At 43.0% G+C, this 13,617-nt stretch overlaps 2 protein-coding genes across 6 annotated transcripts in view; one reads left to right on the top strand and one right to left on the bottom strand.

Moving 5' to 3' along the window:
- COL4A3 (collagen type IV alpha 3 chain) overlaps window positions 1–11,727 on the bottom strand; it is a 146,663-nt gene extending 134,936 nt beyond the window's left edge. Inside the window, exon 1 of the mRNA XM_062197363.1 lies at window positions 11,629–11,727. Within this exon, the coding sequence (XP_062053347.1) occupies window positions 11,629–11,727 (99 nt within the window). The remainder of the gene's footprint in view (window positions 1–11,628) is intronic.
- A 229-nt stretch (window positions 11,728–11,956) lies between these two features.
- Window positions 11,957–13,617, top strand: part of COL4A4 (collagen type IV alpha 4 chain) — a 165,933-nt gene continuing 164,272 nt past the window's right edge. For 4 of the 5 annotated variants that reach the window (XM_062192960.1, XM_062192969.1, XM_062192941.1 and 1 more), the window contains exons 1-2: window positions 11,957–12,039; window positions 12,279–12,408. The gene's annotated coding sequence lies outside the window, so the exon portion shown is untranslated. The remainder of the gene's footprint in view (window positions 12,040–12,278; window positions 12,409–13,617) is intronic. The other variant, XM_062192950.1, reaches the window with a different exon arrangement.

Here is a 13,617-nt window from a genome sequence, read left to right as displayed (position 1 = left end):
AGCATGTGCTGAACTGTACATCTCCTCCCTCTCTTATTTCCACTCTTATATTTAACAGGGATCACTTTTCAGTTAAACACCTAAGAATAACCAATAGTATTTAGAACAAAAAATACTAAAAGGAATAAGATAGTAAGTTGTTCCTCAACAGTCAGGACAAGGACTGATGAAGTCATTGTTTCTCATAGTGTCCATTTCTCTTCAACAGGTTTCCTTTTAGGTGCTTGGTTAGTTGTCGCCGATCAGGGAGTACATATATTTGTCCATTTGGAACTATCATTTCACACAGCATGATGTTTTCCAGATTCTTCCATTTTAAACAGACATTTTTCAAAAGAGGAAATCCAAATGGCCAACAGACACATGAAAAAATGCTCAGGACACTAGCCATCAGGGAAATGCAAATCAAAACACAATGATGTTTCACCTCACCCTCATTAGAATGGCTTTCATACAGAAATCAACATACAATAAATGCTGCCATACATTCTTAATCAGCAGAACTGCCAGCTATAAACCCACTTCCCCATTGGCTTGATGTCTACCTTTAGGTCAGACTCCTATTTGTCAGCCAGCAATGAGACTTGGCCAGCTCAGCGTCTCAGAAGTGCAAAAAACCAGACTGTAGGTAAGAAAGCACTTGCATATAGAATCATTGAAACATTTTAATCAGTGTTTATCCTCAAAGAGTTCCATTTTAGCACTATTTCTAAACACGTCAAAATAACCAAAATGTTCGTTGGGAGGTCATTCCTTAAATAAGTTATAGTTCCAACCTACAAATAAGTCTTTGAAGACATTTAAAAATTACATTTAGAACAACGAATTAAAAAAAGTTTCTCTAGTCTATTGATAGATGAAAGATTGGAAAAAAAAAACCTAAAAGGGGGCCGGCGCCGTGGCTCAACAGGCTAATCCTCCGCCTTGCGGCGCCGGCACACCGGGTTCTAGTCCCGGTCGGGGCACCGATCCTGTCCCGGTTGCCCCTTTTCCAGGCCAGCTCTCTGCTGTGGCCAGGGAGTGCAGTGGAGGACGGCCCAAGTGTTTGGGCTCTGCACCCCATGGGAGACCAGGAGAAGCACCTGGCTCCTGCCACAGGAACAGCGCGGTGCGCCGGCCGCAGCGTGCTACCGCGACGGCCATTGGAGGGTGAACCAATGGCAAAAGGAAGACCTTTCTCTCTGTCTCTCTCTCACTGTCCACTCTGCCTGTCAGAAATAAAAAATAAAAAAAAAAATTAAAAAAAAAAAACCTAAAAGGGGATAAACCAAAGTGCTATTAGTAATCAACTTTGTTTTGTATTTTAAAATGTTTTCCAAATTTTATACAACACATTCAACTTTTTTAAAAAGCCAGTATGTGAACTCTTCAGCTTTGCCAGTATCATGCTTAAGAAAACAGCATAAAATTATCCTATTATCTTCATTGAACAAAGAAAATAAATATCTCCCCTTGTTGCCTTGGGTCTCTCCAGACTTACTTTGTCATTTGATACAAAGGGAGAATGTAACAACTTGCTACTTGTGGAAAGTTTTTCTTGGGATGTTCATGTAACAACAAAAATATCCTAATGGGAAAAAAATTTAGTGACCTGTTTTGTCTATGTAATGACAGATTCTGTAATGTTTCTAAACACACTTGAACTCCTTTATAAACATTGGGATAGCTTCTGCAAATAAGCAATCTGGAGAGATAATCTAATTAACAAATGTAGATCTTAAAGATTAAAAATGGAAAATTTCTAATCTACCCCAAGACCACTGCTGGAAAAAGAAAAGATTTTTATCTGGTCATATTTTAAATACCCTACTGGTTCATTCCCCAAAAGTCTATAACAATCAGGGCTGGGCCAGACTGCAGTCACGAGCCCAGAAGTCAATCCAGGTCTCCCGTGAGGATAGCAGGGACCTTGGTCCTCAACCCGTCACCTGCTGCCTCCTAGTACACACGAACAGGAAGCTGGTATCAAGAATGGGACAGGACTTGAACACAGCCACTGCAATAAAGATGCGGACATTCCACATGGCATGTTAACTGCTAGGCCAAATCTCCACCACCTACAGACTTTTTATATTATTACTTCACCTCAATAACTGATACCAAAATGCTGATAAATTATTCTTTAATTATAGGCATGTGCAACTCTTTAAATATAGGTGTGTACTGCTTCATATGCACACACACTTATGGGGGTTCTTCATAAAGTCTGTTGAAAAACAGAACTAAAGATAAGTTTATTTTGGTGCAAAAGAATTTTGAAAACCCACGCACAATTTTCTCACAATATGCATTTTTCATGAACTTCGTGGTGTCCCCTCTTTCATATGCATAGATTTAAAAATCTTTTACACTAAAATAAACTTATATTTTAATTCCATTTCCCATGAACTTTTTGAAAAAGCAAACTATGTTTTGAAATTTTTATTTATTTCTATTTATTTCAAAGGCAGAGAGAAAGGCATAGACAAAGACATAATCTTGCATCCACACAACAGCAGGGGAGGGCCAAGCCAAAGCCACGAGCCCAGAGCTCAGTCTGAGTCTCCTTCATGGATGACAGGGACCAAGTACTTGAGCTGTTACCTGTTCGCTCCCAGGATGCATGTTACAAGAAGGTGGATTTGGAAGCAGAACTGGCTCTTGAACCTAGGTACTCTGATAGTTGATTTGAGACTCTCAGGCAGTGTCTTAATTCTTGCACCAAACCCCTGCTCCCTTAATGATTTTTTTTTGAAATTTCCTTATATAATTCCTACCACAATATGTGGAAATAATTTTGTTAGTCTGGTGTATGTTCAGAGTATTAGAAATGACCTTTTTAACCTGTGTGTACATACATACTTACCAAATGAATTGCACTGGCTGAGTTAACAGGGACAGACTGAAGACCTGTTATGTTGATCTAGACTGGCTTTTCTCCCCCGCCTTCTCCACTTCCTGCAGGTCCTTAGCTGGTCTTCATTTTTTCCCTGTCTTAGAGCTCTCTCTGACCAGGTCAAGAGCTCTTTGGCCCTGCTGTGCATTCCTGCCCTGGCCTCACAGCCACATTTGGCAAACATAGACTCATCCCAATGAGACTGAGGAGAGAATGACAGAAAGGTGCTAACAAGAACAAAAAAATAAAATAAAATAAAATAAAAAAATAAAAAAGAAGATATTTCATCATAGCACTCTGCATGTGGGCTCATGCCCAAACTATACTGTAAATTCACTGCTAAGGCTATAACCATCTTGTGAATAGCATAAGTATACTGCATTGCCTTTCCTGTTAAAATATTAGTTTTAGAGTAGACATTAAAATTAGACCATCATCAACAACATAGAGGCCTGTGGATGCACTCCATTCTATCCAGGGAGCAGGCTGACCCTTAGAGTGATTGTGAAGAACCTGCTCCCTCTGTGGTACCCTAAGTCCCTGTTTCTCATCACCCCCTGCACTTCTAGTACAGGGAGTGCACTTTCCCTCTGAGATGAGTGAATAAACTCAACTTTAAACTTTTTCTTTGTTTCTTTACAAGTTTCTGGGCGTCTTGGTTTTACTCTTTGACAACCGAGAATGACACAATTATGTTGCCTGCCTCTCTCCACCTTGGAGGGGTCGCTGGCCTGGGCCAGATCCTGTAGCACTTCCCAGGCTGTGTCTGTGTCTAACATTAGCTTGTGTGCCTGTTCAGAAAGGCTTCCCCTCCCACTTGTACCTATGGTTATAGCCTCTCCTTCACCCTTGTGTGTTCCTGGACTGTGGTCTGTGTCCCAACTCCATCAGGGCTGGGCTCTCATGCTCTTTGGTTCACCAGCCAGGGTCTATATCTTCCATCCTATTCTCTTCTTTTACCTTTTTTTTTTGTTAAAAAAAGATTTATTTATTTATTTATTTGAAAGTCAGAGTTACACAGAGAGAGAAGGAGAGGCAGACAGAGGTCTTCCATCCGCTGGTTCACTCTCCAATTGGCCACAATGGCCGGAACTGCACCTATCTGAAGCCAGGAGCCAGGAGCTTCTTCTGGGTCTCCGACACGGGTGCAGGGGCCCAAGGACTTGGGCCATCTTCTACTGCTTTCCCAGGCCATAGCAGAGAGCCGGATCTGAAGTGGAGCGCCTGGGACTAGAACTGGTGCCCATATGGGATGCTGGCACTGCAGGTGGCGGCTTACGTGCTATGCCACAGCGCTGGGCCCTTCTTTTGCCTTTTAATACTGAAAAGAACATAACTGAAGCTGACAAAAATGCTGGATATTTACTCTGTACCAATCACTGTGTTGAGTGCTTTATCTACTATAGATATATTATCACCATTTTCAGATAAGAAAATAGAGACCTGTTTAGAACTAATTTGTCCGAGGTAACTCTCAACCTGTTACTGGCTAGACTCCAGTGATAATTTGGTATATAGTTTAAGATGTAGAGCAAGATGTGGTGTGTTGGTTTCTAATGTATTTTCCCTTTCCTTTTTCTCCAAGTATTGACTGTTTTTGTGACTTTTTTCAATTCTTCACATGCATCACTTATTCATATTTTGATAATAGGATGAAATTCCAAGGATAATTTTTGTAGCTTTAAACACTACAGCCCCAGCCAATTATCTTAATTTTCTGTAAAAAAAATGTTGCAGAGATATTTAGGCACAACCCATGCCTGGTTAACTTAAATTGAGGTTGGTCATTTTGGAAAGTTTTTATTTCTTATGACAAATCATCAGAGTGTGTTCCATCCACAGCTGTGGCCTTATACACAATATCATCCTCTCATCTTGAAGCCATTTATAAAGAATTGTGCTAGACAGGACAGTGACCCCATTGATTATAGACACTTGAAAATGTGATTTATCCAAATGGAAATGTTCTAGGGGTGCAAAACACAGATCTTAAAGACTTAGTATGGAAAAACAGCAAAGTCTCTCTTGAACATTTTCAGTGAGGATTATATATTCATATGATACTTGGATACTGAGATTAATGAAATACATTAAAATTGATTTCATCTGTCTCTATTTCTTTTAATGTGGTTCATTGTTAAGGTTCACATTATGTTTATTTATTAACCCAGATGTTTATTTACCTGAAGTTCTGAAAGTGTGCAAAGTTCACAATTATAAATATAATTTACTTTAGTCTTGACTAGAAAATATATCTGCAGCTGGAGGCTTAATCAGTAGTTACATGAGCAATGCCTGGAAGAATGGAAAGACTGACCCAGTGCCTTGACAAGACAGACAGAGATAACATCTTTTTTAAATAAATTTTTAAGATTTATTTATTTGTTTGAAAGTTAGTTACAGGGAGGGGGGTGGAGAGAGAGAGAGATCTATATCTTCCATCTGCTGGTTCTCTACCAAATGGCCACAATGATCAGGGTTGGGTCAGGCTGAAGCCAGGAGCCAGGGGCTTCATTTGTGTTTCCCACATGGGTACGGGGACCTGTCTCTCGCAGGTTCCCGTGCATATCTGCAGGGAGCTAGATCGGAAGTGTAGCAGCCAGGACTTGAACTGGCAACAGGAGTTGTAGGCAGAGGCTTAACTTGCTAATGCCACAACACCGGCCCCCAGAGATAAAATTTTGTGAAACAGACCTACAACCTGGAGGAAGAGCTTTCTTATCAGATTTATATTGATTCTGTCCCATAAAGTCAAGCTTCTTTTTAATGCTTTCTGCCAAGAGCAAAGAGTTTTCTCTTATAAAGACTTTTTTTGTGTGTTTTTTAAATAATACTCAATTCCTATGGACATGTAGCCCTGATAATTTTTATAATAGAAATTATATTAAAACTAAAGTTACAAACTGTGATTGTCACAGAAAACTAACTTTATCCACCAAGCTTCACCTGCTTCATTTGGTAACTTTGCTACATCTCACTTTTTTGAACAGAGGGCTTCAAGATTCTGTTTGGAATCAACTCTGAGACAGAATGGTACAGACTAATGTTTATAGACCCCCATGCATATGCTGAAGCTCTAATCTCCAATGTGATGCGATTTGGAGATGAGGCATTTGGAGGAAATTGGGTTTAGATGAAGTCATGAGAGTGAAAAACTCACGCTAGGATTGTCAGAAATGACCAGAGTGTGAGTGCTTTCTTGCTTTGCCATGTGATGATGGACTGAGAAGGTATCACTTTGCAGGCTGTGAAGAGAGCCCTCATCAACACCCAGCCATGCTGGCACCCGGACTTCCAAGTATCCAGAACTATGAGAAATGAATGCTTGTTTAAACCAAATGATATTTTGCTGATGCCCTCAAAAAATTCTACCTAACCACAAGTGTGGATCTCTTTCCATAATACACAACAATTATTCAAGACTTCAAATTTCTTCTATAGAGGTTTTGGCAACCATATGACCATGATGTGTATCACAGATAGACTGCCTCAGATGCTTGTATTTGTCAGTTGTACCTGCACACTGAGCAGTCAGGAGGTCACCTTCATTATCCCAGGTTCTCACCACATGCCTTCCAGTTGTCCAAGTTTTCAGGGATGAAGACAACTAAGAGAGGCCAAGTAATTGTTCTGGTTGTTGGTGGTAACTTAACTGCTCAGTTAAGGAGATGCAGTCCTGGTTTCCTTATTTCCCCAAACTGAAAACAGAGGCAAAATAAATGACCTGTGGTGAAAATCTGTTATGATTAGAAAGCTTAAACTGAGACCAGATGCAAACTTTGTGGAACAAAAATGCTCTGTGTTTTTACTAATCTTGGAAAGTCTTTTATTGAGTGTGTACAGATTGAAGGCCCCAGCACAAATATCAACTTCATACAGACCAAGGATGGCAGGACCTTGCCAGATCACACGATCCTGTTGCCAGGATCACATCCTGAAGGTTTGAATGTTTTAATCCATTGTATCATGTAACAAAGTTGCTCATAGCTAACACTGGGCATCCGTTATTCTGGATAATAGAGCAGAGACTAGAAAGGAACTACAAAGATAACTCTAATGTAATTCGCAACCTTTTAAGCGTTCATGCATGGCAACAGCTACTCCAATCTCAGAAATACTCAAGAAAGAAGACCCGTGGTTTGGTCATTGGGAGGGAGCTGGTGGCTTTGCTGCCACTGATTTTGACCCTGGCCTCACCAGACGAGATGTAATGTTTGGAGAATGTGAGCAGCAGTAGAGGGGCTGGAGGATGACGAGGTGCGGCACGTGAAAGGAAGAATCCTTGGTACCTGTCTTAGTCCCTTCAGGCTGCTCTAACCAAAGACCTTAGTTTGGGTAATTTATAAACAACAGAAATGGACGGCCCAGTTATTGAGGCTGGTGCCCTGTTTGCAGATATAACACTGCAGAACAGTGAGGGAAAGAGTGCAATGTCTGATAAGGAACACTGGGACTTTTACTTATCTATGTGAAAAATGAGAGATTCCATGGATAGAAAATTATTTGAGAATCAAAAAGACTTAAATGCAAAAGAGTTAAGCTTAAAACTTAAAAAAAAGATACATAGAACACTTTTATAATCCCAGGAAAGGAGAGGGTTTCTTCAACAAAAGACAAAATATCAAAAAAAGATGAATAAATTTGAGATCATAAAGAAAAAAGTGTTTTACATTATGGTGCCAACAACTAAATGAAAAGATAAACCAAAGATGTGCATAAAATTTTAGTTAGAATCTGACCAAAACATCTAAATATATAAAACTTCTAATTAATTAGCATCTTAAGTAATTACATCCCTAATAGATAAATAGGCAGAAAGTTGTACATGCAGTTTACACTGAGGGCAATGCAAATGGCCAATTAAAATATGGAAAGCTTCATACACTCTCAAGTCAAAATAAGATGTTACTTCACGCCCATTAACATCCAACCATATTCTTGCCAAGAATATGCAGAAATAGGTATCCTGGTTTGTTGTTGGCACTACCTTTTTGTAGATCAACTTGACAAGCCTTAATAAATTAAAATATGTATTCTCTACAAACCACCTAGCAATTCAAATTCTAGTTGTTACAATTGTATGTATACAAAAATATGCATTGCAACTTGATAATGCAAATGTAAAGACATTCTTGGGGGGGGTGCAAAATAGACTGATTTACACATCTGGATACTATGCAATAGCTATTACTGCAAATAATCATGCTGCATGATGCACCAATAGGTAGGAATAATGTGCACTTATTACATTTGAAAGACAGGAAAACAATCGTTTATTTTTGTGGGATCTACATACACACACACACACACACGAAAGCATGCAAGGGGAATGGTATACATATGCTGCCTGGGAAGGAAAGAATAAAGAACGTATATATGATTTGCTGTATTTATATTTTTTTCCAAAAAGATTTGAGAACAAACAAGTCAAAGGTTATTAACATTTGCATAATCTTAGGGATAGATAAAACTGATGTATATCACATTTTTTTTTAATGTTTCCTAATTCAGGTTAATCTTTAAATCTAAAAATGAACTAAGGTGAGAAAGCATTCTCCCTTAATATAGCTACTTTTCAGTTTTTGGTATTTGCTTCTAATCATAATTCTACTCAGTTTGGAATTTTCAGGCAAAAGGCTGAAGGATGAACCATGATAGCTTAATAGGAGAACCTCACCCCTTGCAGAGATCAAAGAAGGAGCTCTCAACAGCTTCCTTACCAGTTCTATCACCTGGGATGACAGCAAATGCCTCCCAGCCTCAAGGAGGCTCTGACCAGCCAGACCTAGCACTGCTGCCAGTGCAAAGTGGCGCAGGAATTTCACTGCAGGTGTTTCTGCCGGACAAACTGTGTGGGCAGGCAGTTCCACCCTGTCTAAACTCCAGCTGAAGAGTAAACGCCACCACTATCTCTCCATTTTGAGATATTTGCAAAATACCTCCTTAACTAGTGACTCACAAAGAGTTTAAAGATGATGGACCAAACGTTAAATATGCCTCTCACTTATACATTGTTTGGCCCACACTATATTTTTTGTAAAGTTTTGACTTCATTGACAATATTTAGAATTTGAAATGTTTTTACTAAAAACTAGACTCCCAGTCTCTCTCCTAAAGTGATTCTGGAATAATTGGGCCTTAACTCTAGAATAGCAACAACCGATTGGTCCTGAAATTTGCCCTGATCCCACTGGCTCACACACTGACTGCCTCGTCTGCTTGCCCCAGAAGGGATTTCAACGCACCCATTTCACAGATGAGAAAACTTGAGGCACAGCATGGTCAACTGTCTTGAATGGTATCAGAGATATTCTGGGGAGGGTGTCATTTGGTCTCATGCAATGACCAGTTAATTTGTGATTCCTTTTTGCTACAAGATGAAGGCATATTTCACGATTTTAATGACGTGGTTTCTACTTAATATAGCAGCTACAATGGAAATTATAATCATTAAACCTTTTAACAAAGACTGACTTCAAGTAATGATCAAAACAAAATAAATAGAAGTATTTATCATACTAGCAGGAAGTCACCGAGATTTGATTCCTCAACTCAGAAAATGTTACATGTAAAATTAATGAGGGAATATAAGAATGGAACTGAAAATGGCTTAACTAGAGATGTGTGGGCACAGAGCCTTGCTTTTTCAGTCTGATCCTTACCCAGGTGTAATTCCCCACCCCTTTCCCAATCTTTCTCCTCTTCTTTGAGTCAGAAAGATGTGGAAACCCTGCTCTAGCACTCTCCTCTTCTTCTCACAACATATACCTCCTTCAGGTCTTTTGCATTTTGGTTTATTGGTTCCTGATTAAAGCAGGTGACTTGGGCAAAGGTTATCCATCATGCCTAGAACTATTTAGCTCCTAATTTGTACAAAGTGTATTTTTGTTAGAACCAGCTACATAAAGAGATGACACAGATTACGAAATCTTTTAGAATGTGAGATACTAGACAACCTAAATATAAATTGATAGAGGAATCATTCAGTTAACTTGGGCATACTGTAAAAGTTTCCTAACAGAATAAGAAGGAAAAGAGGTAGATCTTAAATTCTGACATGGACAGATCTGTAGGTTGCAAAAGGATAGATCAATTATGTTAAAGAGCATAAGCAAAAAAACATAGTTTGGGGATTCATAAAAATGCATATAAAGACGTATATAAAGATAATTGAAAATTATATATGTATATAAAGATAATTGAAAATGAATCTTGATGTGAATGGAATGGGAGAGGGAGAAGGAGATGGGAGGGGTGCGGGTGGGAGGGAAGTTACTGGGGGGAAAAGCCATTGTAATCCATAAACTGTACTTTGGAAATTTAAATTTACTAAATAAAAATTTTAAAAAATAAAAAAAATATACAAAAATGTATATAAATAGAAAATGGAAGGAAATATGAAAGTGGAGAGACAGGGCAGTTTTGGGAAGACAAGGAAATAGGGAGAAGTCTGAGGGTGGTCATTGAGAGGGCCTTAGCTTTTGTGATGTCTACAATGACCTCATTAAAAATTTAAGCAGAGGGGCCTACATTGTGGCATAGCTGGGAAAGCCACCACCTAAGATGCCAGAGTCCTATTGGCAATGCAGGTTCATGTCCTGGCTGCTCCACCTCCCATCCAGCTCCCTGCCAATGGCCTGGGAAAAGCAGTGGAAGACGACCCAACTATTCAGGCCTCTGCTATCTGTGTGAGAGACCAGAATGAAGCTCCAGGCTTCAGCTTGGCCCAGCCTTGGCCTTTGGGGTCATCTGGAGAGCGAACCAGCAGATGCAAGATCTCTGTCTCTCCCTCCTTCCCTGTAACTCTTTCAAATAAATCTTTGAAAAAAATTAAATAGAAACGACTTAGATTACCTAAGGCCATAAGTTCTAAAACTCTTATGTGAACATGTAAATATTTTTGTGACTATTAACCTCTAATCATAGTCTCAATTATGAAATTTGTAAAACCTCTGCCCAACCTTGGTAATGAAACTTACTATACCATGTCATCACCCAAATTGTTTTTAAGTGTTAAGACAACACAAGGCACCTGAGACGTCCAATTTCTCCTTTGCAGGTTTAAATAGTAACTCAACTCCAGCAGGCCTAACAGTTTTCAGGACACACCATTTATCTTTAACGGTAAAGAAGAAAACCATGGGGTGGATTTAAATGAACCCAGATTTCCAAATACAAATCAATTCAAAGCTATAACTTAGTCTTATAAGAGCTCTGTTTCTTATGCTGTCACTGTTGGCATTCGCTTTTCCCAACAGCCCCCAGAGAACACTGGAGGACGATGTTCGATAAGGGGAAACTGAGGCCTGGGAGGTCAAAGTTCAGCGTGAGGCCTTGGGAAAGGCAAGGCTGGGACTCCCGCGGGCATCTCCTGCCTGCCCTCTGAGCTCTTGGCCTGGGCTGGCTGTCTCTCGGTTTCCCAACGCGACCTCGCGCATCCGCATATCCGGTGTTCTCAAATATCGTCCCTGGCGATTATCCACTTACTGGCCTCTGGAGGCCCTATTTCCTCCCATCCTTCCTCCTGGGAAACTGGACAACCCTCTCCTGGCCTCTTTCTCCAGCCCGGCGCGTTCCACCTGTTGCTCGGGCATCTCTTCTCCACTCCCTCCCGCTGCAGCGGCAGCTCCCCAGACCTCCGCGCACCCACGGCCGAGCCACTGTCCAGGCAGCGGCTCGAGGACAGCGCCCCGCGGATGGGGCAGGCCTGGGCCCGGGACGCCCGCGTGAGGATCGCGCAGCCCCGCACTCACCTTGGCCGCCGCGGGCGCAGCAGCCGGGAGCAGCAGTAGGAGCCGCAGCAGGAGCGCCGGGGACCTGGGCACCGTCCCGGAGCGCACGCTGGGTGCCATTGCAGAGCCCCAGCGTGTCCGGGACCCGCAGGCTCTCGGGCCACCGCGTCCCCCGAGCGGTGCGGTTGAGGAGCCCCGGCTGTGAAGCTCGTCTGGCCAGCTCGCCGGCGCGCGTTTTGTAGCGCTCAGCCCCGCGGTCCGTCCCTCCCCATCCAGGGTTTTGGTTTGTGACTCCAAGGGAGGGAAGAAGTGGCTCAGGTCCCGCCCTCGTCCCCGCTCCCTCCCAGCTCACCAGGCACAGTCTCTATGGGAGAAGTGCCCAGGAGGGAGAAAAGGTTGGGCGCCTGCGGGGCAGGTGGGCGCTGACCCAGGGTAAGGGGTTAAGGAGGTGATGAGCCCAGGATCCCAGGGCCTGGGCGGGGTGGGAGAATGCGCAGGTCGGAGGTGAGGAATTTAGGGGGTGTGGGGAGGTGGCCGCGCGGGGTGGAGGGAGTGGCCTGTGGCCCTGCCCAGATTAAGCGGGAGGCGCGCCTGGCGTGCACTCTGGAGGCCCCGTTCCAGCTCCCGCGGCGGTGCAACGGGCCGCTTTCCCCTGCTCCAACCTGCTGCAGCCGGACTTTGCCTGAGAGCGCCACGAAGAGGCAGCCGGGTCGCAGGTGGACCTGGGTGAGGCCGAGCCGAGAGGTGCGAGTCCGGTGAGGGGAGAGGAGGCGTCGCAGCGCTGCGGGCGTTCTCCCCGAGGTAAGGCGCCCACGGGCTGGGCAATCACTGGCCCGGGGCCCACGCCGGGGTGGGGGTCGGGGGGTGGGCAGTGGAGGAAGTGCCTCATCCAAGCGGGGGCGGGCGGGGCTGGGGGTCACCAGAGGAGAGCTTGTCTGGCTCCCAGGCTTGTCTGCCTGGGCTTGAACCAGCCGCTGTGTGTTTTGATTAATTTGGAGGCTCGAGTTACCGGCCTGGCAGTTGGGGCACTCAAAATGCCAAGAGCAGGAGGCAGCTGAGGGGAAAGAGAACGCGCATCCTATTCTCCACTGAACTCAGCTAGCTTTTCAGGCTGAATCTTATCTACGGAAACGCAGGGGAAAACGAGACCCAACTCTGGTCCAGGGTGTCTCCTTCCTGAGCATGCTCTTCCTGGAGGTGGCCTTGGACGCAGGTGGGCGTCATTTGTCCTGCTGGGGCGCAGTCTTCCAGTAGGGCTGTTGCTCTTTCTTGGATAATGGACCACACGGGCTGCCGTGAAGCATTTAGACCTCTTCTTGGAATAATGTTAAAATCATAAAATGCTATTAAGTCAGAATCAGTTTAACTGGAATACAGTTCTCAAAGTGCAGTTCTAAAGTCCTGATATGACATAAGTGTTTCGTCGTTATTGTATCAAATAACTAGATCTCACTGCAGGTCTAGTGAACAATTGTAGTATCAAAGTAGTGATCACTGCAAATGGTGCTTTCGGATAACTGCCCAAACTAAAGTGCAACATGAAAATCCTAGGGACAGCAGACTCCCAAGAACCACTGGGACTACTGCGGTCTACTGACATTATACTCAAACATGAAGAAAGTGCTGGACTTCAGTGAAGGATGGGTGAAAGTGTGGTTGTCAGTTTTCCTCACTCAAGGTCAAAGACCACCTGACTTCCACCCCCTGGTTAGGGGCTCTCACTTTGGAGCCATCTGCTGACATCTGCAGGGGTTGGCTATCCAACACCAGGTATGAACCAATGTGGCTGGTCTCTGGTTGTAGGGACTCACTTGCTTGCAGTTGGAACTAAGGTGTAGTAGTGTCTAGTATTAGACCTAGGAAGACATGTTGGAAGGCAAAACTCTAACAGTGATTGAGGACAACCCCTGATTCTTTTTTGGACAACAGAGTGAAAGGGCAGGTTTCCCTCTGTTCTCCTTCATGCCAGCAATTCTCAGCTGTCACAGTGCACTAGAATCTCTAGAGGAG

Source organism: Lepus europaeus, chromosome 1 (assembly GCF_033115175.1).
Source record: "Lepus europaeus isolate LE1 chromosome 1, mLepTim1.pri, whole genome shotgun sequence".
NCBI lineage: Eukaryota > Metazoa > Chordata > Mammalia > Lagomorpha > Leporidae > Lepus > Lepus europaeus.
Note: the sequence above shows the minus strand (reverse complement) of the source record. Positions and strands in the feature narration are given on the sequence as shown.